At 40.6% G+C, this 26,100-nt stretch overlaps 1 protein-coding gene, 1 long non-coding RNA gene and 1 pseudogene across 3 annotated transcripts in view; 2 read left to right on the top strand and 1 right to left on the bottom strand.

Moving 5' to 3' along the window:
* Nsrp1 (nuclear speckle splicing regulatory protein 1) overlaps positions 1-20,737 on the bottom strand; it is a 37,964-nt gene extending 17,227 nt beyond the window's left edge. The window contains exons 1-2 of one of the 2 annotated variants that reach the window (XM_008828732.3): positions 20,620-20,737; positions 19,380-19,467 (exon numbers count right to left, since the gene is read on the bottom strand). In XM_008828732.3, the coding sequence (XP_008826954.1) occupies positions 19,380-19,467; positions 20,620-20,639 (108 nt within the window). In that variant the 5' untranslated portion in view covers positions 20,640-20,737. The remainder of the gene's footprint in view (positions 1-19,379; positions 19,468-20,619) is intronic. The other variant, XM_029561429.1, reaches the window with a different exon arrangement.
* On the top strand, positions 6,287-7,209 carry LOC103730542 (annotated as a pseudogene).
* LOC115069552 overlaps positions 19,494-26,100 on the top strand; it is an 11,754-nt gene continuing 5,147 nt past the window's right edge. The window contains exon 1 of the long non-coding RNA XR_003848804.1: positions 19,494-20,681. This is a non-coding gene — a long non-coding RNA (uncharacterized LOC115069552). The remainder of the gene's footprint in view (positions 20,682-26,100) is intronic.

The following is a 26,100-nucleotide window of genomic DNA, read 5'->3' as shown; positions in this document are numbered from 1 at the left end:
GTGCTTGCATTTGATCTTTTTTTCTCTTAAACATATATATAAAATTTTTTAATTTACTTTTAATTTTACATGTATGTTTTGCCTGCATATATTTAAGTGTACCATGTATGTACAATGCCTGCAGAGTTCAGAACAGAATGTTGAGTTATGGACAGTTGTTACCCATCATGTGGGTGCTGGGAATCAAACCCAGGTCCTCTGCAAAAGCAACTAGCACACTTCACCACTGAGCAATCTCTCCATCCCCCTAAATTAGCCCTTTTAACCAACATTTGAGGATCTTGATGTGTAGAGGATACTATACTGGATACTATTGCTAGTAAATAAAGGCATCTCTGCTCTCAAGTAGATTTTTATGCTATGAAAATGAATGTTATATAAAGTGAGTTAAAACTAAATACTGCTACTCCTGAGACAAGTTAAAATTTCAGAAACTATTAAAAGTGTTTTGATAAGATTAAGGTCATTTCTTATTGAGCAACCAAGAATAAAAGACAGATATATCACCTAGATTTCCTTTGAGAAGAATTTTGTGTGGGTTCCTATTTTTGAACACAGCTTTGCTTCTTTTGTGCACTCTATAGTATACTTGACTTTGACCTATTTCAGGCTACACACTCTGGATTCACCTAGTTTTGGTTACCTGCTTTTTGTTCTTTTTATTTTTATTTTTGGTTATTATTATTTTTATTTTATGTGTATGAGTGTATTTCCTGCATGCAAGCGCACCTGTTTCACGCAATGCCTGAAGAGATCAGAACAAGGTGCTGGATTCCCCTGGAACTGGAGTTAATGATGGTTGTTAGCCACCACCGTGGGTGCTAGGAATCAAACCTGGATCCTCTGAAAGAACAACCAGTGCCTTTAACTGCTCGCTGAGCCATCTATCCAGCCCCCTGCTTTCTGTTTTCTTTTCTTTTTTTTTTTTTTGTGGTCTTTTTGAGACAGGGTCTCCCTGTAGCCCTAGCTGGACTGAACTTGCTATGTAGACGAGGCTGGCCTTGAAGTCACAGAGATCTGCTTCCTTCTGCCTCATGAGTGCTGAGATTAAAGGCGTGTACCACCACGCCCAGCCTTCTGTTTTAATTTTTAATTGTTTTTTATTTTATGTATATGTGTATACTGCCTGCATGTATGTAAGTGCACCCATGTTGTGCAATGCCTGAGGAGGTCAGAAGAGGGTGTCAGATTCTCTGGAACTGGAGCTACAGTTGTTAGTTGCCATGTGGGTGCTGGGATTCAAACTTGTGTCTTCTGCAAGAACAGCCAGTGTTCCTTTTTTTTTCTCCCTGCAGCCTCAGCTGACGTGGAACTCACTATGTAGACCAGACTGGCCTTGATCTCACAGAGATCTGCCTGCCTCCCGAATGCTGGGACAACAGGTGTGCACCACCATGCCCGGCTGGCCAGTGTTCTTAACCGCTGAACCATCTCTCCAGCCCCTCCACCTTATTTTCTGAGACAGAGTCTCTCATTGAAGCTAGCACTCTGATTGGCTAGACTGGTTGGTCAGCAAGCTCCAGAGATCTGCCTGTCCCTATGCCCTTGGCTCTAGAGTTACAGAAATGTGCTGCCACACTCATCTTTTTTCAATATGGGTGCTTAGGGATCTGGACTTACGGCCTCAGGCTTGCATGGTAGGTACTTTACTGACTGAGCCATTTTTCCCAGCCCTCCCTATTTTTAATATATTGCTACAAATCATAGAGAGCAAGGGGAGAAAACACCTAGCATATTTTGTAGGGCTAATTTTTTTTAACTAAATAGGAATAAGAACAGGTAAGATTCTGTACTATCTTAAATTCTGCATATATGTATTTGACATCACTGTACCACAAGGCCACAAGAATTAACTATATTTTCTTAACTTTTCTGTATTTGCTGCTAGGGAGCATCTCAGACTAGCTGATTCTTTAAAGGACTGCACAGGACCACATCTTTCATATGTAAACTAGTTCAGAACCTAAACTTTAATCCACCCCCTCCATCAGGCTCTTATATACCAAGAAGCAATAACGGGTTATGACCAGGCACAAACAACTAGAGGGTACCCCAATAGGCCAGAGCCCACAGACTGTTCAAATTTGCAGATTCTAAACTGTTTCCACTGTCCAACCTTCCTTTCTTGTGCAAAGACTCTAGACCATACTTTCCCCTAGCTCTTTTCTGCCTTTACATCAAAACTGATGTTTCTATCAGATGTGATAAGACGATCACAAGTTTCAAGGTCAACCTGGGCTACCTAGAGACCCTATCCCCAAAAGAGATGCAATCTTGGTGCTTCCATATGTGGCACTACACGGAGTGATGTGACCCTTTCTCATAGTAATATAATAATGATCTTTCAATATTACTAACTTCATATGTCCTTAGTTACCTCCATAAATTAACATCAAATAGGTACATTTGTAGTCAGTAAGTCCATTATACACACATACACACTCGACAATTCTAAATAAAGTATTGGTGAATTAAGTCCATTAGTATATTTTAAAAAATATGGGGGCTAGAGAGATTATTCAGCAGTTAAGAATGCTCTTGCAGAGGACCTGTGTTAAGTATCCAGAACTGATATCACAACTACCTGTAACTACAGTTCCAGGGGATCTGATGCCACCTTCTGAAGACCTTTGGAAACCTGCACTAATGTGTACATACTCTCACACAGCCACACATATATACATACAATTAAAAATAGAAATTTAAAAATACACCCTACTCAAAAAGAACTTAAACTAGAAGTGTAAGAGTGGCTTGAAATTTGAAAATGTACATGTAATTAAATCACTTAACAAGGAGAAAAATATTATTTCATAAAGGCACTTGCAAACTATTTGATTTATAAAAATTCTGTGGGGCTAGTGAGATAGGTCAGTAGGTTAAAGCACTTAACAGTAAAAAGTGATTCTGAAAGCTGTCAACTGGCTGACACACTCACATCAGCCTGGTCTACATAGCGAGTTGCAGGTCAGCTAGGGCTACAGGGAGACCCTGTCTCAAAAACACCAAAAAAAAAAAAAAAAAAAAAAAAAAAAAAAAAAAAAACCAAAAAAACAACCCCCCCCCCCAAAGTAAACAAGTACTTTTTAAGTTTAGTGAAAACATACATTAGAATGTGATACCTCTTCCAATTATTAATTCACCAATAAAAGAAAAATTATGGTTTTTTTTTTCATTTAGAAATGCAAACTTATTTTTAAAAGGAACAGTATTAGCCATGTTGGCAACAGCTAGTGTACTTGGAATCGAAAATCAAAGGTCTTATAATCCTTCCTACCCAAGTCTGATTTTAATGAAATATACTTGGTAATATATTTTTCTTCTAAAAGACAAGTAATAGTTTGGCACCTCATATGCAATCACAATGACCAAGTCAGGTGTGCAGTGTACCCAATACAGACTTTATATTAGAGTTCTGTTATAAATACACAATCTCTTGACACTGAAGATGTAGTTCTTGCAGATAAAGCCCATAGGCAGGAAATGAATCTCCTCCCAAATGCTGCTTCTTATCTTTAAAGCAACCTCAAATTATTACTAAACTAATAAAGTAATTTTGTCTCAGAAAGTGATCTGATCTATTTTATTTTGAGCTTTTGATAAATCCAAGAGTGAGATGCAGGGTTATTACTTTTTGTCTAACTATACACAGTGAACCACATGAAAATAAAGGAAAAGCTTCTAAAAATGATTTTATGGTAAAGCTGGAATTAAGCAATATCAAGTCTGTCAGCAAAGTATATGAAGATGTATACAGGTCTGGAAAATTAAAAAATTAAATTTGTTATTTAACTTAGCAAAATTAGGGATAAAATTTGTCTTTGAATTAGAAATTGTCAAATAAGATGAGATGTGTACAAATACAGTAAAACAATAACTCAAACCACAATTATGATTATTGTTTTCATTTATGAGCTTTTTCTAATATAATGGCTCCTAGCTAATGGCTACAACCTAAGCTGAAAATCATACTGTGTTAAAAGGTCATAAGAAGAGGCTGGAGAGATAGCTCAGCAGTTAAGAACACTTGCTGTTTTCCAGGGCCTGGGTTCAGTTCCCAACACCCACATGGCAGCCAGCAACCTTCCATAACTCCAGTTCCAAGGGATCAACACCCACTTCTACCTCTGCAGGCACTGCACACATGTGGTGCATTTATGTTACATGCAAGCAAAACACTTATACACACAAAAAATAACAAAATTTTAAGTTCAAAAGAAAAGCCACATCATTAAATATCACTATCAAATCAAAGTAGAATGGACATAACTCAGGAAACATCAGACAACTAATGATTAATGATGGTAATTAAGCACCTGTATTCACATGCACATATACACATATAAGTAAAATTTTCTTTTTAAAACATTATTCTTGGGCCGGGTGTGGTGGTGCACACCTTTAGTCCCAAAACTTGGGAGGCAGAGGCAAGCAGATCTTTGTGAGTTCGAGGCCAGCCTGGTCTACATAGTGAGTTCAGGTCAGCTGGGACTACAGGGAGACCCTGTCTCAAAAAAAAAGACCGAAAAAAAACAAAACAAAACAAAAAAAAACAACATTTTGTTTTAATGTATTTTTTTTTTTTCCTTTTTGGTCTTTTTGAGACAAGTCTCCCTGTAGCCCCTGGAACTCACTATGTAGACCTCAAACTCTCAGTGCTGGGATTAAAGGCATGCGCCACCACACCCAGCTTTTCTTTTTATTTTATGTGTATTACTGTATTGCCTGCATGTATGCAAGTCCACTTGTACTGTGAAATGCCCATGGAGGTCAGACAAGAGCATCGGATGCCCTGGAACTAGAGTTCACAGTAACCTGTGAATGCTGGGAATCAAACCAGCGCCCTCTGCAAGAGCAGTCAGTGCTCTAAACTGCTGAGCCACCTCTCTAGCCCCTTAAAAAATTTATTTAGCAACTACAGCTACTGGCCAATTTTCACTAATTTATCCACAGTATTAACACACATTACCAAACCCTCATGGCTTACAACAAAGACTCATTACTCACACTGCTTGTTCACTGTGGTAGTTACAGCTCCAAGCTACTTTCATCTTCAGTGACTAAAGTACCCTTCATATGGCAGAGGGAAAAGTTGTGACTTAATCAGGCAGTGAGCCACCTCCCTGGTGTTTCATCTAATACGCACATCCAGAGATCCAATATGAATGAGGGGCACAAAATACAGTGTATCTACCACCTCTGGCACACATCAAAAAAATGTGCCAGCTGGAAACAGTAGCACACGTCTACAAGTCCAGCAGTCTGCAGAGGAATGAGGACCTTGAATTCAGGGCTAAACTGGGTTACACTAAGATACTTCCCACCGGGCATGGTGGCGCACACCTTTAATCCCAGCACTCGGGAGGCAGAGCTGGGCAGATCTCTGTGAGTTCAAAGCCAGTCTGGTCTACATAGTGAGTTCTAGGACAGCTGGGGCTACAGGGAGACCCTGCCTCAAAAAAAGACCAAAAAAAAGATACTTCCCAAAACATACCTGGTGCCAATAGTACCCTGCCCTTAGTAACTATAAGCAAAAGCCATGCCACAAATTTCTTAATGTCCCTTTGGAAACTCCTGGCAAAAAATATTTGACCAACTGGATACCTGTTTTGTTGAAAGTTAAATACTGCCTCATGTCCTCAAAATATTTTTAAGTTGCAGGGGCAAAGTTGTATAATTTTGCATAATAAACATTGTTCTCTCAATGTAACTTCTACTTGGTTTTGGTTCTCCTTTCAAAAAAAAGAGACAGAGTGACTCTGAACTTATCTGATATTTTACCCATCCTCCAACTAGACTATTATTTCTCAAATCCAATCTCTGAAACTGTTGAAATTCCATTATGAACAAACTCACTGCTGAGAGAAACACTGTAAATGTTAACAGGTACAGAGGTAAATCAGGCATCTGGGTTCAAAACCTAGCCTAACAGAAGATGTGGTAGTGCAGGTTTTTAATCCTAGCACTCTGGAGGCAGAAGCAGGGGGATCTGTGAGGCTGGAGCCAGCCTGGTCTACAAAGTAAGTTTCAGGCCAGCCAGGGCTACAAAGTAGCCTGTTTCTTTTTTTAAAAAAGAGATAGAGGAAAGGGAGAGAGAGAGAGGTGGGGGGGGGAGAATCTAGCTATATCATCTAATAAATATGACTACTGATTAAATCAAATGAAAATTAAAGACCATGGCTGCCAGGAGCTCAGCCAGGCAGCCACAATCTCCACAGGACCCTCTGCCAAGGCAGCAACATGAGTGCTGGCCACAGGGGTACTGGCTCTGGCTGCCACCGGGAAGATGGAGGAGCTGGAGAGCCTGAAGGTAGGCAAGCACAGCTGCTGCCAGGGCCACAATTCCAACAAAGACACCAAAGATGCCAGTGAAACCACCTGGTGAAGCATGATGAAGACTACGTGGAAATGAAGGAACAGATGTACCAGGGCAAGCTGGCCTCTCTGAGGAGGCAGCAGCAGCAGCTATAGGAAGGCATGTTACAGGAGTATCAGGAGGATGAAAAAGCTGGACCAACAGTACAAAGAGAGGATCTGGAATGCAGAACTTTTCCTCCAGCTGGAAACTAAGCAAGTAGAAAGAAACTATATTCAAAAGAAGAAAGCAGCTATGAAGATGTTTGAAGACAAGGCTGAGGTGAAGGAGAACCTGATTGCTGAGCTGGAAGAGAAGAAAATGACTGAAAATGAAAAGCTGACCATGAAAGTGGAGATTTTATGGAAGTGAAACCCATCATGACATGACCAGAACATTTCGGAGGCGACCAAATGATCCTGTCTCCATTCCAGACAACAGGAGAAAGCCTGCACCCGATCAACTAAACTATTTGTTAATAGAGGAACAGGTGGTGGAGGATCTGAGAGCCTTAAACAAGCTTAAGTCACCCAAGAAACCAACATCTCCATCCTCTCCTGAACACTTGCCTACCACACCAGTGGAGTCTCCAGCCCAAATTTGAGGCTCAGACAGATGGCAAGCTGTACTACGATAAAATATGGTACCACAAGAGCCAGGTCATCTACTTAAGAGTCAAAAGACAACCAGAAACTGAGCTGCATATGATCAGCTCAGTTGGAGCCAATGAGATCTGGGTGAGGAAGGCAAGTAACAATACCAAGATGAGAATCTACCTGGGCCAGCTTCAGTGTGGGCTTTGTGATCTGCCAGTGGGCAGTGGCTTGACTTTCCAAGAAGCACGGGGCAGATGAATTCCCCTGGCTCTCAACCTTCTTAGAGAAATAATAGCCTTGTAGCAACTGCCTCATGCTATCTAGTAACTGCACTGGCTGAAAGATGGCACCTGGAGACTGCATCCAATGAATGGAGCTGGGAGAGAGCCTATTCCTACCATGCTGAAGTTACCACACTGTTATTTAATTCAAATGATTTATGCAGACACATTTCTCCTCACTCAGGGTGGAAGAAGTAAATTCCCAGCCTCCCAGGAGATCTGGGCCTGTGTTGGAGACAAGGGCTGTGCTGTTAACAAGTCCACATGAGTCCCAGGGAAGCAGCCCATCCTCTGCCCTCTGTTCCTCCCTTGGTCCTGTATTGGAGTTCACAGGGTGGTAGGTTCTTTGTCCTCTATTCGCCATCTTGAGATGTGTAAAGATTCTGGGGTTAGAGTAACTTTAAATAGGCTGTCCACATCTTAGGAAATTTTTGTAAATAATCCTTCTGGTTGCAAACCCTTGTGACTCTGTTCATATGCCTCTTGATACAAATAGCCCATAGCAAATTACCGTCTAAGTTCTGGGTTTCAGAGACCAAACTTTTCTGACTCAGAGGAAAGACTTGTACATACCTACTTTTGTTCTAATTCATGTCCATAATCATTTTCATGCCATCCCCCAACTCCTGCTGTACTGGAGTTTTTTAGAAAAGAGAATAATGATGTTTATTAATTTAAAAAAAGAGAGCTGGGCACAGTGGCACATGCCTTTAACCCCAATACTCAGGATGCAGAGCCAGGCTAGTCTACATAGTGAGATCCAGGTCAGCTGGGGCTACAGGAAGACCCTGTCTCAAAAAGACAACCAGGACAGCTGGGGCTACAGGGAGACTAAAAAAAAAAAAAAAAAAAAAAAAAAAAAAAAAGATGTAAGTTCCATAAAGACAGTAGCTTTTGTATTTCAATGTAAAAAGGATCAATAAATATCTGTTGAATTGGTGAATAAATGTAATGATATTTAAGACAGAGATGATCCTTTCAATAGGAGGAAAATATTCTGATTATGTTAATTTATATGAAATGAAAGAAAACCAAATTATTTGTATTAAAAGTAGCAATGAATTCCAGAGCGGAAAAAATTCAAAACTACTTAACACTAAAACACATGGAATTCAAAGGAAACATGTTCTCCATTCATCCAAACCAATAAATGGAAAAGAATATTTTACTTCCTCATAAGAACACTCAGTATGTTGTTTTTTTTATATATATAAATTTTATTGAATTTTTGTGTATTTCATACAGAAAATCATCTTTATACCTCCTTCCCCTTTGGCACCCTCCCACAGCCCCCCACTGGAGTTCATACATTCTGTCAATTGTATTAAGGCCTATCATGTAAAATTAGTATCCCCAGATGTCTCTCAGTGCAAGGTCATCCACTGGGATCTAGTCAGCCTATCTATAGTCCCTCCTTTTAAGATCAGCTCTTCCTCACCCAGCAGTAATCAGCTGCCAATAATTCTTTGACTAAGATTGGGGCCTGCTGTTCATTTCCACAGTTCTGTGCTGGGTTTTTGTCTGCTTAAGTATGCATGGATCATGTATATGCTGACACCATTGTTGTAGGTTTGTATGAAAAGGGTCCTAGGCGCCTGTAGGACTATTTCCATATGGTCATGCACCTCCTCCCTGGCTCTTACAATCTTTCTGCCCTCTCTTCTGCAATGGTCCCTGAGCCCTGGGTGGATGGATTTTGATATAGGAGTCCTGTCCAAGGACCCACACTCTGCAGACTCTTATTCTCTGCATTTTGGCCATTTGTGTGTGACCTTTTGAGTTCCTGGCCCTCTGTTGCATGAGGAAGCTCCATTGATGAGACCTGAAAGATGCGTAGTATGTGTAAGTTTTAAATTATACATAATAATGTATAAATTATTCTTGGTTGGGATAAGGCCTTGCCTACCATGTTTGAGGTCCTAGGTTCAATCCCAGCACTGCAAAAAATAAATAAATGAGTTTCATAAATAATTAATTCTAGAAATACCACACTAGTGCAAGTAGTTATTTAAATGATAAAACCAATAGGCAAACATTGTTTCATAATGTGAAACTTTGGAAATAATGTCCCTAACACCACATGTTGAAAATGATGTCAAAGTCAAAGGTCTCAGAAATAGAAAACAGTTGTAAAAGTAATAGTGAAGAGCAGTGAAAAAAATTATAGGAATGTAAGGATGGTTTAATTTCAGAAAATTCATGTGACTTTAACCCAATAGTTGGCGCAAACAACTAACTATAGCCTGTCATGACAGAAAATGCTAAGTCCCAGCTACTCAAAAAGAGTAGGAATCCAGGAGTTGAAATCAGCCTGGGCAATATACTGAGATCCTGAGAACTCAATCCTGTCCAAGCAAGCAAGCAAGCAAGCAAGCAAGCAAGCAGAGGGATCTGAGAAAGTTCTGAATAAGCCAAGGGTGGTGGTACATTTTTTAGAAGGTTGAAACAGGAGAATTCCCAATTTGAAGCCAGCCTAGTATATACAGTGAGACCCTGTCAAGAAACAGAAAGTTCAAATATACTCCTGAGGATCTTAAAGGCCACATGAATACACAGCCAGGGCACACACACCATCAAAAGAGACCTGAGAGGATCCTATGCATGTTGCAGCTGCCCTTCAGGCTATACAAGAAAGAAAAACTAAAAAGCAGAACTATAAACTACAGAACTGAGGGAAAGAAGGAGGGAAGGCGAGGAGAGAGGGAAAAAGAGAAATTCTGGAGTTGAAATACACAATGCTTGTATGCTATACTGCAAAGGAGTTTTAAAAAAAATTTGCCCAACATGAGTCAGTTTAGCCAAAAGTACATAGATACAAACAAGATTCACAAAGTAATTTTAAGTATCTAGAAGACCCAAGATTAACATCATTTCCTTCCTAGGAAGAACGCCCAGTTTATCCCATCTCATTACCTGCATTCTCTAAGCTCCTTTAACATAATTATTCTTGTACAGAGAAAATTAGGATGATTCTTTTATTTTGCGATAGAGTCTCACTACGTACACCAGGCTGGCCTCAAACTCAGAGATCTACCTGCCTCTGCCTCCCAGGTGCTGAGATTTGTGTGCCACCACACCTGTCAAAGGATTCTTGTGCCATCTTGCCCTTTTTGAAAAATGTTAGTTTAGTGTCTTTTTCTCTCCTCTTGCTTCACTTTCTTCTCACTCTTAGACAACAGAGATGTTTTTAAATCGAAATTGCAGTTAAACACCTCACTGTTTATATTGCTATTTAAATATTCAGTATCATGAATTTATGAGGAATTCAGTTTAGCAGCATGAGAAAAGTTCTAATGTTCTTAGTCATCATTAAAATAATTTAAATTTCCTGACATTTTCATGAATAACATGCTTTGTCTTGTCTATATAAAACTGTCATTTTATTTGAGCTACACCAGACTACATGTAGAATAGAAAATTATTTGATTATAACTGATGAAACATCATACGTAGTTAAAACACTTTATTGATTCATATTATAATGTTCAGACAGATTGAAATTAGTTTTTCATTAGGAAAAACAGAATTATGAAGACTTTTTCAAGAATTTTTTTAAAATTGGGATTAAAGTAGAAAAAATTAAGTCAAAATGAAGTATCACACAGCCCAGTTAACTTCCCAACACTTCTTACTTTGGGAATATACAATTATGACCTGTTTTTTCAAAAACCTCATTCTCTCTTGTTCTTCAAGTTATTGGTTTATAAAAAAGAACTGGTGCCAGGCGTGGTGGCACAAGCCTATAGTCCTAGCACTTAGGAGGCAGAGGCAAGTAGATCTCTGTGAGTTCAAGGCCAGCCTGGTCTACATAGTGAGTTCCAGGACAGCTAGGGCTACAGGGAGACAAAAAAAAAAAAAAAAAAAAAAAAAAAAAAAAAAAAATTGGTAAAAGGATTATATGGGGCTTCTGAGTGAATTTATACATACTACATGTATGTGCTAGGTCCCCCTCTGCTGGACTACTGGAGGTAAAGTATGATCTAAAATCTGGGATCTTTAATTGCTTCTGCTGAACTGTCAGCAAAACAAAACAACAGCTTTGCTTCACAGAAGCTTTACTCCAGATGTGTCAAAGACTCTCCTGAGAGGGGAGTATGTTATCTCTATATTTTCCAAAGCACTCATTTTATGATTGTTTAAACGGCTGGTTATAAAAAATGAGATTTTAACATAATTCACAAATATTTAAATAATCTTCTAAGCTAACATATTTACTTCTCAGCACGAGGATACGCTGGAATGTACCAGGATAGATTTTTTTATAGGCAAGGAAACTAATGCTGAAGAACAGTTTTATATCCTGTTCATCAAGAAGTAAATTGTGGGGGGCTGGAGAGATGGCTCAGCAGTTAAGAACACTGAATGTTCTTGCAGAAGACCTGGGTTCGAATCCCAGCACCCACATGGCAGCTAACCACCATCTGTAACTCCAGTTCCAGGGGATCTGACAGCCTCTTCTGTCCTCTGTGGGCATTGTACAAGATGGGTGCACTTACCTACATGCAGGCAATACACACATACACATAAAAATAATAAATAAAATATTTTTAAAAAAGAAGTAAATTGTACAGGGCTACAGATGGCTCAGCAGTTAAAAGCACCAGCTGCTCTTGCAGAAGACCCAGGTTGGATTCCCAGCACCCACATGGTAGCTAACAATAGTCCATAACTCCAGTTCCAGAGGATCCAATGCCCCCTTTTGGCCTTGGTGGGCACTGCACACATGTGGTACACTTGCATACATGCAGACAAAATATACATATAAAATAAAAGAATTAAACTGTAGCTCCATTTCCAAAATTGGCTTCTAGCTGGGCTCCACCAATGGAAGACTAAGGTAGTATATTCAAGGTTAAGAGAATGCCAGGGTAATTCTCCATCTTTCTTCCTACCTAAAACTGAATTTCCACACTGGCTTCAGATTCTTCTAGATAATCCTAGTTCCCAACAAGTAATCTTGGCAGCTGGCCTCCAAAGCCCACCAAATACCTCAGAACAGAAAAGAAAAAGCAGTAACATCAGTAAAGTTTCTAGATACATGTGAAAATCTGCCTTTCTCAAGTCAGGCTACACTGTGGAAATTTTATGGTATTTGTTTACACAGTATGCCAGGATAATTTAATGTAAAGAGGCATTACTATAACCAATCTTTCTGTAAGATTTATGGTAAATGGCTTTTAAATTGACTTGTAAATCAGAACAAGCCACAAAAATACCAGACAAACCAGGTATGGTGATGCATACCTTTAATCCCAGTACTCAAGAAGGCGGAGGCAGACAGATCTCTGAGTTTGAGGCCAGTTTGGTCTACACAGTGACTTCCAGGCCAACCAAGGCTATACAGTGAGATCCTGCCTCAAAAATTACAACTAACCTGAAAAGAATACCAGATAATTTAACAAGAAAATATTCTCACTGGGTGTGGTAGTACACTCCTTTAATCCCAGCACTGGGGAGGCAGAGGCAGGGGGATGTCTGTGAATTCAAGGCCAGCCTGGTCTACATAATGAGTTCCAGGACAGCTGGGGCTACAGGGAGACCCTGTCTCAAAAAAAAAAAGAAAAGAAACTATTCTCTAACAAATGATGTTAGAACTACAACATACAAAAAGAGTGAAACTGGATCACTACTTCAAAGTATATGCAAAAATTATCAAATAATTGATCAAAGGCCTATGTTGAAAAGCTAAAACTACAGAACTCTTCAACTAGGCAAATATATTTTCTAAGGTATGGCACCAAAGCACTTGCAAAAAAAAAAAAAAAGAAAAAAAGAAAATTTGGCCTTTCTCAAAATCAAAATTTCACTCTTAGAAGTACATTATCAAGAAAATGAAGACAACTCTCAAATGGAAAAATATTTACAAACTGTATATCTAAAAAGGTAGTTGTGGGGCTGAAGAGAAGGCTCAGCTATTAAGAACACTGGTCTTGCAGAAGACCCAGGTTCAAATCCCAGCACCCACATGGCAGCTAACAACTGTATGTAACTCCAGTTCCTGGGGATCTGACAGTCTCTTCTGTCCTCTGAGGGCACTGCACGACAGGGGTGCACTTACCTACATGCAGGCAATACATGCATACACATAAAATAAAAATAAATATTTAAAAAGGCAGTTGCATACTGAATATATAAATAACAGTAAATGGCAATCCAGTTTAAAAAAATTGGTAAGTGCTACGAATAGACATTTCTCCAGAGATGCAATAATGGCAAACATCAATGACAATTAGGAAAATAAAGCTACAATGAGACGTCACTTTAAAGCCATTAGAAAGCTGTATTAAAAAAGGAAGTGCTGCTGGGCGTGGTAGTGCACGTAGTCCCAGCACTTGGGAGGCAGAGGCAGGTGGATCTCTGTGAGTTCAAGGCCAGCCTGGTCTACATAGTAAGTTCCAGGACAGCCCAGGCTACAGGGAGACCCTGTCTCAAAAAAAAAAAAAAAAAAAAAAAAAGTGCTGGAGAGGATGTAGAAAGGCTGGGGGGGCCCACATATAATACTGATGGGAAAGAAAAATGGTGCCACCACTCTGATAATTCTTCAAATGGTAAAATATAATTATCATATAAACCAGCAATTCTACTTCTAGGAGTATAGCCAACAGAAATGAAAATACACATCTACGTAAAAACCTATATGCAAGCGTTTATAACACCATTATTATAATAGCCAGACACTGGGAAAAACCCTCAAATGCTCACCAATTGATGACTAAATAAGATGTAATACATATAATGAAGTATTATTCAGTAATAAAAAGAAGGACTGAGGATAGGTCAGTGGGTAAGAGCCCTTGCTATACAAGCATAAGGCCCTGAATTCAAATCCTCAGGACCCACATAAAAAGGCAGGCACGGCTGAAATGTGCCTGTAACCTCAGCATTTGGGTGTGGAGACAGGTAGATCTTGGGAACTTTCTGGTCAACCAGCCGCACCTAAATGGCAACCTCTTCCTCTGGCCTCTGCATGTGTTCACACAAGTGTGTGAGCCAAGACACCATGTGCATGTACCAGACACACATACCATATACACACATGTAAATTAAAATCAACAAATAATTTTTATTTTGTGTATTAGTGTATTACCTGCATGTATGTAAGTATAACCATGTCATACGGAAGTCAGAAGAGAGCATCGGATCCCCTGGAACTGGAGTTATGGATAGCTTGCTGGAAATTGAACCTGGATCCTCTCCAAGAGCAGCTAGTGCTCTTAACCACTGAGCCATCTCTCCAGTTCCACAAATTAATTTTTTTAAAGTAAAATGAATTAGCCATGTGAGACGTCCTGAGTTCTGCTCATACAACAGAGGGAGGGAGGGAAGGAAGGAAGGAGGGAAGGAGGGAACGGGAAAAGGTTGTGAAGTAATGATACACGTTACAACCTTGAAAATATTATTTCTAAGTAGATCAGATACAACCTCCCCATTGCCCACCATCACATAATTACATTTATATGAAATTTCAGAATGGACAAATTCATAATACAGAAATGATGAGCGGTTGCCAAGGTTTGAGGGAACAATTATGAATATAGGCATCTTGCAGGGTGGTGAAAATGTTCTAAAATTAGATAGTGATGGCTGTACAACTGGAGACCCTGTTTCAAAAAGACCAAAAAAGAAAAAGCCAAGGGCTAGAGAGATGACTCAGAAGAACATGTACTGCTCCTCCAGAAGACTTGAATTCAGCTCCTAGTACATCAAATGGCTGACATCACCTATAATTCCAGATGCAGGCTATCCGATGCCTCTTCTGGCCTCCATGAACAGACCCCCAATACACAGACACATATGCACATAAATAAAAATAAAGCTTTGACTGGGTATGGTGGCTCATGCCTTTAATCCCAGTACTTGGGAGGCAGAGGCAGGTGGATCTCTGGTCTACGTAAGTCATAGGTCATCCAGGACTACATAGAGAGACCACACCTCAATCAAAACAAAAACAATGAACCATACAATTTATTTATTTATTTGTTTATTTATTTATTTATTGGTTATTTATTTATTTATTTATTTATTTTGAGACAAGGTCTCCCAGTAGCCACAGCTGGTCTAGAACTCACTATGTAGAGGAGGCTGTCCTTGACCTCACAGAGATCCACCTGCCTCTGTCTCCCAAGTGCTGGGATTAAAGGCGTGCACCACCATGCCTGGTCAACTATACAATTTAAAAGGGTAAAGTAGACTGAAGGAATGGCTTAGTAACTAAAGGCTCTTACCACCAAGCCTGATGACTTTATTCCTAGGACTCACAATGGTGGAAGATAAGAACCAATTCCTACAAGATGTCCTCTGATGTTGACATGTCAAGTGGCACCCTAGACACACATACTGACAAAAAATAATTAAGTGTAGCAGGGCATGGTGGCACACGCCTTTAATCCCAGCGCTTGGGAGGCAGAGACAGGCAGATCTCTGTGAGTTCAAGGCCAGCCTGGTCTACATAGTGAGTTCCAGGACAGCTGGGGCTACAGGGATACCCTGTCTCAAAAAGACCAAAATAATAATAATAACAATAATTAAGTGTAATAAAAAAATTAAAAGGAAAGAAATTCTTAAAGCAGGATTAAGCTGACTATCTCTTTCCTTTTCCACATATCTTCTGGCTGCCAGGTCCTGCTTATTCCTTTATTAAGTCCCTTTGCTTCCTATGAGAATCAAGGTTTAGATCTTCATCTCCTATGTGAACTACACAGAAAACTTAAATAATAAGAATCTTGGGGCTGGAGAGATGGCGCAGCAGTTAAGAACACTGGTTGTTCTTGCCGAAGACCTGGGTTCGAATCCCAGCACCCACACGGCAGCTAACAACTATCCATAACTCCAGTTCCAGGGGATCCGACAACCTCTTCTGTCCTCCACGGGCATTGCATGACATGGGTTCACTTACCTACATGCAGGCAATACACGCATACACATAAAATAAAAATAATAAAAATAATATTAAAAAAAAAGATGTTCTGTATGAAATACACAAAAATTCAAAAAAATATTCAAAAAAAAAAGAATCTTAGCCCTGGCTAGACAGGTGGCTTACTGGATAAAAGGCACATACTGCCAAGCCTGACCTGAGTTCAATCCCCAGGACCCACAAGGTGGAAGGAGAGAACAGGCTATGTTAAGTTTTCCTCTGAATTCCACATTCATACTGTGGCACACATGCCCATGTACACACATAAACAAATGCAGTAATAACCTTAACCCTCATCTCTCATTTCCCCCACCCCCATCTTGTAGATCTTGCTACAGTATAGCTCATGTTGGCCTTAAACTCTTGGTTCTCAGACCTCAGACTTCTTCCCGTTTTGTGCTTCCCAGTTCAAGAGTTACCTTCTCAAGATAAATTCAAGATAAAAGTCTGATGGTGTCACTGACATACTCAAAACTACTGACAGGGGTTGGAGAGAACACTCAGTGGTTAAGAGCACTGACTGCTCTTGCAGAAAACCCAGGTTCAATTCCCAGCACCCACCTGGTGGCTAAGAACCTTCCTTAACTCCAGTTCCAGGGGAATCCGACACCCTCTTCTGACCTCCGAGGCACTGCACAGCACGGGTGCACTCACATACATGCAGGCAATATACTTGTACAAACACACACAAAAAAATTAAAAAACAAAACAAAACAAAACACAAATGTAAAGCTGACATTTTATATAAAAAAAAAAAGTTTAATATATTCCACAATCTGGCCCAAACCTGTTAAAAACCTCATTATAACACATTTTTCCTCAACATCCTCCTATCTAAGCACATTACACAACAAAAATGCCTTATAGTTTAATGCTATTCTATATTTCTTGCTGTTCTTTCTCAATTGAAATGATTTCCACCATAATCTTTTTGTAATCCACTTAAATCTAAACCTGCTTTGAAAGCTGCTTAAATGCCTATTCCTGCCTGGTTTTCCTTCAGCAAAAATCATCATCTACATTTCATTAACACTTAAAAAAATTCTACTACTAAAATAAAGATAGAAAAACAGAAAGAATGTAGTTCTGGGAATCCAATAGACCTGTGTTCAAAAATTCACTATTACATCAAAAAAAATTTTTTTTTTTGTCTTTTTGAGACAGGGTCTCCCTGTAGCCCCAGCTGTCCTGGAACACACTATGTAGACCAGGCTGGCCTTGAACTCAAACAGATCTGCCTGCCTCTGGGATTAAAGGCGTGTACCACCACATCCGGCTTATTACATCAATTTTGGGGTTTTTTGTTGTTGTTTTTTCAAGACAGGGTGTCCCTGCAACTTAGCTGGCCTGGAACTTGCTATGTAGACCAGGCTGGCCTCAAATTCAGAGATCTGCCTGCCTCTCAGTGCTGGGATTAAAGGTGTGTGCTACCACACCCAACCTATACCGATTTTTATAATTGTGTGGTACACATACCACATCACATGAGTGGAGGTCAGAGGACAACTTGCAGGAGTTGGTTCTCTCCTTCTATCATATGAACTAAAGTCATCAGGCTTAGTAACAGGTGCCTTTACCCACTGAGACATTTCACTGGCTTCTGCGTTCAAATCCCAATCTTGCCACTTATTTATTAGTGGGACTTGGAAAAATTACTTAACCATTTGAGTTTCAATTTCTTTACCTGAAAACAGTAATACTGGTATCACAGGTGATCATGAAGATCAAAGTATAACAAGTATGACACAAGCACCCCCAGTAGTGTTATTAGTTTTCTTTCCAAATTTCAGTCTGCTTTAATGTTTGCATGTGCCTTTTTCACTGAACTCTAAACTGGTTGAAAGCAACACTATGCAGACGGCCCTCAATTTATAATGGGGTTACTGTCTGATAAACCCATCATATGCTGAAAATATCCTGTCAAAAATATTTAATACATCTAGCCTCCCAAAGGTTAATCACCTCGAAATACAGTACCCTGTAGATGGGTTATATACCCTCATGATCCCCTAGCTGACTGGCATGTGTGGCATATTAACTTTGCCCAGATGCAAGAAAGTACTGTACAGCTAGTCCAGGAAGACCAAAATTCAAAGTAAGTTTTTAGTGATTGTACATTGCTTTTGCATATACATTCCGTAAAATCATAAGCCAAATCGGTGTTAGTAACCACGTATATATGATGTGTCCCTTGGCCTCAATTTAAAAAAGGCAGTACCACACAGAAAAAATGTATAGACTACAGCTACAAAACTAATTCTTGCCAGGTATGGTCATGCCTATTTCCTGGAAATTGGAGGGAGGTAGGGACAAGAGAAGTGAGTTTGAGGCCAGACTGGGCTATATATAGTGAGTTCTAGGCCCACCTGTGTTACATATGGAGCTCTCGTCTCAAAAAACAAAACTAATCTGTGCTCATAAAACCTGAAAATTTTATATGTAAATTTAACCTTAATTTTTAAAAACTATGAGGTTAAATACTGCCAATTTTCCAAACGAAGCAAAGGAAAATATCTGTGCTACTACATAATTAGAAAAACCTGAAAGCTATTTTTCCACCAGAGCAAAAGAAGTGACATATTAACTGGCCCAACAGTCTTTTTATCAAAGCTAACCGTACTCATTACTGCAATTACATTTATCAGACATTGAAGAATTAACCACAAAACTGTTTTATAACTTATGGAGGAGTCACCCTACAGCAGTGAACACATTAGACTCTACTTAAGAAAAACATCGGCCGGGCATGGTGGTGCACGCTTTTAATTCCAGCACTTGGGCCCAGCACTAGGGACGCAGAGGCAGGCGGATCTCTGAGGTCAAGGCCAGCCTGGTCTACATAGTGAGTTCCAGGGCAGCTGGGGCTACAGGGAGACCCTGTCTCAAAAAAAGACCAAAAAAAAAAAAAAAAAGTCTAGGAAATTGGTGGCATCTTAACTCATTCCTAGAAATGTGGTATCAATAAATCTGTAGCGAAAGTACTGATGTCTGAAAAGACTGTACAGTAACTACGTTTATAGCTTTCTGACAGGGGAGGGAAAGAAATCATCTTAAGCTACAAAGAAAAAAAAAATGGTAGAGCTTTCTTTAAACATTCCTTTTGAAGATTCTGTAAATTAGACCCCAAACCACTGTACTGACAAATAAGGTAGAGACAAATTCACAAGCACAATTCTAAAAAAAAATCTGGTATTTCTAATAATACAAGAGTTAAACATAGGTTCCCTTACCTCATCATCAGAATCATTCCCAAATACTGATGGTTTTTGCAAAACACGGTGCAACTGCTGTGTTTTCTTTGGCAAAATAAGCCCATACCTGTATATGTTTTTTTGAAATAGAAATCATACCATTATCTTAAACGTTAAAACATCCACTACCTTGTCCAGATGAATTTTCAAAGTCAAAACGTCATACATCCAATGAACAATAACAGGCTTTCTGATTTTTCAGTCACATTTCTAATGTGTTGTGTGTTTCATAATTATAATTTGTCTATATGGACCAAACTGAAATATTTTTTACTAAGGAAGTAGAGTTCAGAAATGTTTTAGTAAAGTGACTAACGTTTCAATAGGCTTAGTGTGAAGCTCAGTGCGCATCTGCTAAAAATGAAAAGGTCTGAAATTATCTTCAGATTTTTCCCCTACTGTGCACTTACACAGGTTATATATAGTAAGCTACTGGATAATGAAACCCATGAAAGAGTTTTTAAAAATTAACTGAGAAGCCCAAGCAGCCATGGAGAAAGCTCCCGTTCGATTAGGTTCGCCTGCTTTTGTCTTAGAGCAAGTAACCACAGGCAAAGCTCCCATCACCGCTTACTGAGCTCACTGGCTTTGTCTCGGCCTCTGAGAACCACCTCATCAGATTCAAATCATTTCAGTTCCCCCATCTGGGCCTTTAAATGCGGTGAGCACGGGAGGCGGCATCCAAAGGATCACACACTCAAGGTAAACTCCAAGTCCGATCAGTGTCCGTGTCTCTACGGTAGAATAAACTCCTGTTTCCTCTATGCCTACCCTGTTCTGTGGCTTCTCAACACTTCCTAAAACCAGGAGGGAAGGCGGGAATCCGGCCTTGAGCGCCTGCCCAGAACAAGGCCCTAAGGCAGCCAGGTCTGGCTCTTCTCCGCCCCTCAGAGCATCCAACCGGGGAGAAACTCAAGCGCGGGGTAGGAAGCAAGACTGAGGGGCCTCAGACCGAGCTTTTGGAAAATAGAAAAGTCTCGCTCTCTGCCCCTCAGCCTAACTTCCTTTATATCCTCACAAGTTTCTCCCTCAAACTTCGGGCTCGCATCCTGGAAAAGCGTAGGGACACGGGCATCTACGCAGCCCGGGGTTCCTCGCCTCCCCGCCTCCCCCATGGCGACAGAGCCCCTGACTTCCGGACAACTCCAACCGCTCGGCCTAAAGACAGTCGCCGCGGCTTCGCACGCCCCAGCCTGACCCTAACTCCCGGCTCACTCACTGCCTGCCCGGGACCGCCATCTTGTTCCCGTCTCCGCTGGACGTGGCGGACGCGGACGTGACGTAAGACCTACGCTTCCCTCAACCTCTCGCGCGGCGTCTGGCAGCCGGCTCTTCCCGGGATCGCGGAGCGCTGGTGGGAGTGAAGTTTCTCCGTTAGGCTTTGCTTGGGAAAGACTGGACTCTAGCCCAGGGGCCCGTGGAATCCTGGACCCGCAGTACCGCCCATGTTTTTAGAATCACAGACTCAACCCCTGCCCGAGAATCTGGGGCGGGCCCAGCAATCTGAATTTTAGTGAACTCTCCCGAGTTTCAAAAACGGCTAAACCTAGCTCTGAGCTGCTCAGTGTAATAATAATAGCTTAACGAGAACTGATTTATTTGTTTGGTTGCAGCAGGGTCTTGCTAATTGGTTGGCTGTCCTCTAGATCCTCTACAGGCCTGTGTTACCACCTATCTGATAATTGGAATTATAACACACTGTTCATGGGAATATTGGGATTAAGTTGGTATCTGGTTTTTCCCCCATTTTAAAAACATTTCATCTATTCATTTTTCGGCTGTGTGTCTGGGAGGTCAGAGGACATCTTGCAGGAGTCCCTCATTTCCTTCCACCTTGTGGATCCCGGGGATTGTACTCTGGAGATCAGGCTTGGCACCAGGTATCTTTACCTGCTGAGCCTTTTTCCCACCTTTTGTAAGACAATCTTGCCATGTAGTCCAGATTGACCTGAAACTCAAGATCCTCCTGCCTTAGCCTCCCAAGGGCTGGGATAACAGGTGTACCACCACATTTGGCTTAAAAAAAAAACAAAAAAAAACCTCTGGCCATGCTCCATCTGTGCAACCCTTCATTGTCCCATTTTAGTCAGTGCACTTTTAAGAGACCATTTTATTTACGAAAAGAAAGCTGTTGATATCTCTATAATTGCTTCCATTCTGTCATTTTTTTTTTCATATATTTGGTAGTTAGTTATGTAAACATCTGGGGTTGTGCTCTCTTGTATTAACTCCTAGATCGGTAGGAAGTTACCTGAGGGCTGAGATTATGTTTCAGCTGCAGAATGCTAACCTAGCATGTTCAAAGTCCTGGGTTTCAACCTCAGCACTGCAACAGAAAAAAGTGACCCTCTATTTATTGCTCTTGTCTATTTTGGTATAACGAGCTTGCTTTTGGTTAATGTCAGCACAATATAACTTTTTCCATCTTTTCACTTTTAACATATTTGTATTGTATTTGTATTGGATTTCTTGATAGCATATAGCTGTCTAACTTTTAAAAATATTAAAAAATATATTTTATTATTTTTATGTGTGTGAGTGTATTGCCTGCATGTAGGTAAGTGCACCCATGTCATGCAATGCCCGCAGAGGACAGAAGTGTCAGATCACCTGGAATTGGAGTTACAGACAGTTGTTAGCTGCCATGTGGGTGCTGGGATTCGAACCCTGGTCTTCTGCAAGATCAACCAGTGTTCTTAACTGCTGAGCCATCTCTCCAGCCCCTAAAAAATATTTTTTATTTTATGTATGAGTATGTTGCCTGCATGTAAGTAGGTGCACCTGTGTCATGCAATGCCCATGGATGTCCAAACGGCATTGAATTCCCCTGGAACTGGAGTTATGGATGGTTGTTAGCCACCATGTGGGTCCTGGGAACTGAACCCAGGTCCTCTGCAAGAGCAGTCAGTGCTCTTAACCTCTGAGCCATCTCTCCAGCTTAACTTTTTATCCAGTCTGATAACTCTTAATTTACATGTTTAAAACATTTTTGTTAAAGTGATCATAGTTATTGCTTGTTTCCTGTTTTCCCTCCTGTTCTTTGTTCACTAACCCACCCCATTGCTTTGTTTTGGATTAACATAGAAGGTCTTAGAATTCAGTTTATGGCCAGGCATGATGGCATATGCATTTATTTCCAGCACTCAGGAGGCAGAGGCAGGCGGATCTCTGTGAGTTTGAGGCCAGCCTGGTCTCCATAGCGAATCCAGGCCAGTCTTGGCCACAGGGAGACCCTGTCTCAAAAAGACCAAAATAAGAATTCAGTTTATGATCCATCCAGCCTTCTTTGTAACTAACCATACTTCTATGCTTATTTTTCTGAGTTATTTAAAATACCTGATAGGTTTGGGGGTTGGGGGGGAAGAAGAGAGAGAAAGGTTTCATGAAGCTCATACTGGCCTTGAGCTCACTATGTAGCCAAGGATGACCTTGAATTTTGAGCTTCCTGCCTTCTCCAGGTCTGGGATTACAGACATTCACCTGATGCCTAATGTAGGTGGTGGTGCTGGGAATTGAACCCAGGCCTTCATCCTTGCTAGGAAGCCTTCTACCTGTCGAGCTGCAATCACCAACTCTCTAAGATACATCTTTATCACAGTCTACGTTCAAGTAAGAATATATCACTTTGAGGGATGTAGCTCAGTAGTAGAGTATTTGCCTAGTATGTGTGAAATCCTGAGTTTGACTTCTAGAATCCAAAACAGACATATCCCCAAACCCTACTTTACCACTGTATGTATAATATAAGATGTTTATACTGCACATGATGGTGTATGCTTGTGTTCCAGCACTTGGGAACTAAATGCAAGAGGATCACAAGTTCAATGCCATCTTTGGCTGCTTTGGAAGTTTGAGGCCTGCCTGGCTACAGGTTGAGTTCAAGACCAGCTTGGTTAACTTAGGAGAACATTGTCTGAAAGTAAATTTTTAAAAAGCCAGGGGAAAGGGATACAGCTGAAAGGCCTGATGCCCTAGGTTCAATCAAATTATTTATGTAGCTGGGCGTGGTGGCACACACCTTTAATCCCAGCACTCGGGAGGCAGAGGCAGGCAGATCTCTAGGCCAAACTGGTCTACATAGAGAGTTCCAGGCCAGCAGGGGTCAGAGGGAGACCCTGTCACACACAGAAAGTCAGAGGTGCATTTGTAATCCCAACCCTGTGGAAATGGAAATAGATCCGTAGGTCTCTCTGGCTAGTGAGCCTTAGAACACAAAAACACCTGTACTGGAGATGTAATTTCCCATGTAGTCCACCATAGTCAATAGTGTATATTCAGACTTGTACTCCCATTCCCAAAATCAATTTTAGAATACTTTCTATATTCAAAAAGGAAATTATGTACCCATTAGACACTTCATTTTGCCCAGGTCCTCTAACCCTAGGCAACCACTAATCTACTTTTCTTTTTTCTTTCTTTTTTTTTTTTTGGTCTCTTTGAGACAGGGTCTCTCTGTAGCCCCAGCTGTCCTGGAACTCACTATGTAGACCAGGCTGGCCTTGAACTCACAGAGATCCGCCTGCCTCTGCCTCCCGAGTGCTGGGATTAAAAGTGTGTGCTACCACACCCGGTGATGTATAACTATTTTAAGGCAGTCATGTTTTCTTAATTAGATGGCCCCATTTCCATGATAAAATAGCCTCTTTTATCATAATAATATTTCTTGCTCTGAGATCTGCTTGTGTGATATTATAGGCACTCTAGTTTTCTTTTGACAGTAACACTAAGAAAACCAAAAAGATGTACAAGGTGAATATAATTGCACACTCTATATAGCATATAATCATGGTAATGTAGACACTGAATATTGATCTAACTTAAATGATGTAATAATATTGGGGAAAATGGAGGAACAGGAAGTATTTATGTGTGTGTGTACACACACAAAGCCCTGGGAAAGAGCAATTTTTATAATGCATATGGGTAGTTAATAGATATTGCCCAAATCAGGAGGGGAAGAAGATGTATTCACATAAGCATGTTATTTAGCAATATAGAGGTAAATACCAAAATTACAGCTCAAGTGCAGGGATCAGTAAACTGTCCTGCAGTCAGATAGTAAATATGTTAGGCCTTGAGGGCATGTCATCTCTGGCAGTTCTTCAGTTCTGACTTTGTACTGTGACAATGGCCATAGATGACATGGACAGTGCTCCAAACTTTTTTTTAAAGACATAGAGTCTCTCTGTACAGCCTAGATTTGTCTTGAATTTGCAATCCTCTTGCCTCAGCCTCCCCAGTGCTGGGATTACAGGGGTGTGCAACCATGCCTGGATTCTAACAAAATTGTGTTTACCATAATAAGCACCTAGCTAGATTTGTCTTGAGAACTGTTTTCCACCTCCTTTGGCTAAAAGAATTGAAAGTTGACTTTGAAATAAAGAAAATAAAAGGTGAGGAGGAGCAGAGAACCACTCTGGTCTCAGTAGATCTTGTATGACAGGATGATTCAACTAACAGTATATATTACTTTGCTTAAAATAAAAGCAATCTATAAAGAGTTAAAAATAAAACACCCTCCCAGGAGTGTCTGCCTCTTGCTTGAAAAAACTGAATGGGGACTTGGCTATCCACAATGACCTAGTGGAGAGCTCAGTGTCTTAGATGATAAGACCCTGAATTGGTGTTTTCTGCAAGCTCAGGTTGCCTTTGGGACACTGATGAAACAGTCCTGGGATTTTCTCTAACTAGAAGTTTGGCTTCTCAACTACAATGTTGCAGAGCGTTCTTAGCTCATTTGGCAGTCTGTAGTAACAGTGGTAATTGTAGCATGGACTCAAGGACACAGAAAAACCACTTGAATGTTAGAACCCAAGTTTGGGAATTTTAACTTGAAATGCAGCAAGGACAAAAGCAAGCTAAGCCGGTAAAGACAGTGCATCACTGCCATACTCCTGATAGTTACAGAGTTTCCATTCTCTTAGACTTTCAGAAGTAAAACGTCAGAAACGAAAGAGTAACTTGGAATTGCATCCAGGACAACTGTAGGAATGTTGGAACCCAAACTGGTGGCTTTTCTGTTTAATCTTCTGACATGAACGGTGCTAATGTGACTCATTACTTCCAGCCTCAGCTTCTCTGTGGACCCACTCCTTTCTCCTAACCAGCTATTTACTCTTCTTGCTTTCCCCTCTCTACAGCTTTTCCTAACTTGTATTGTTTGGAAGGCAGTAGATTTCAACTCCTTTAAGGCCTGTCAGCACACTTTTTGTCTGTCTAAACATTTAACATTTTTTTAGACAATGTTCTAATGGATAGTTCTCAACTTTATTTGACTGTGCTTTGGGAACTTTCATTTTGTTTGCTTGATTGTTTGTTTTTTTTTTGCAGGGGGGGTCCTCTCTGTGTAGACCAGGCTGGCCTTGAACTCACATTCCTCCTGCTTTGGCCTCCCAAGTGTTAGGGTTCAGACCTACAGCAACTCCCTTCCCAGTGCAGCAGGGCCTCAGGGTTCTGCAGGGCCCCTGAGAATGCAGGGACTGAATTAATGAGCACCCTGATCTTGGAAGACCAGATAAACTGACTCCACCTTTTGACCTGAGACTGCAAGGAGTCGCTTCAGCACAGCATGCTTCCTCTTTGATGATCTTAAAGGTTAAACAAAGCCTTTACACTTTTTCCATCCTAGCTGATGGAAGAGGAAGGAAGGGGGAGGTTTGACAGAGGCTACTCGCTCCTGTTAAGCCCTGGACACCCCCCC

Source organism: Nannospalax galili, unplaced genomic scaffold (genome assembly GCF_000622305.1).
Source record: "Nannospalax galili isolate Female #2095 unplaced genomic scaffold, S.galili_v1.0 scaffold212, whole genome shotgun sequence".
NCBI lineage: Eukaryota > Metazoa > Chordata > Mammalia > Rodentia > Spalacidae > Nannospalax > Nannospalax galili.
Note: the sequence above shows the minus strand (reverse complement) of the source record. Positions and strands in the feature narration are given on the sequence as shown.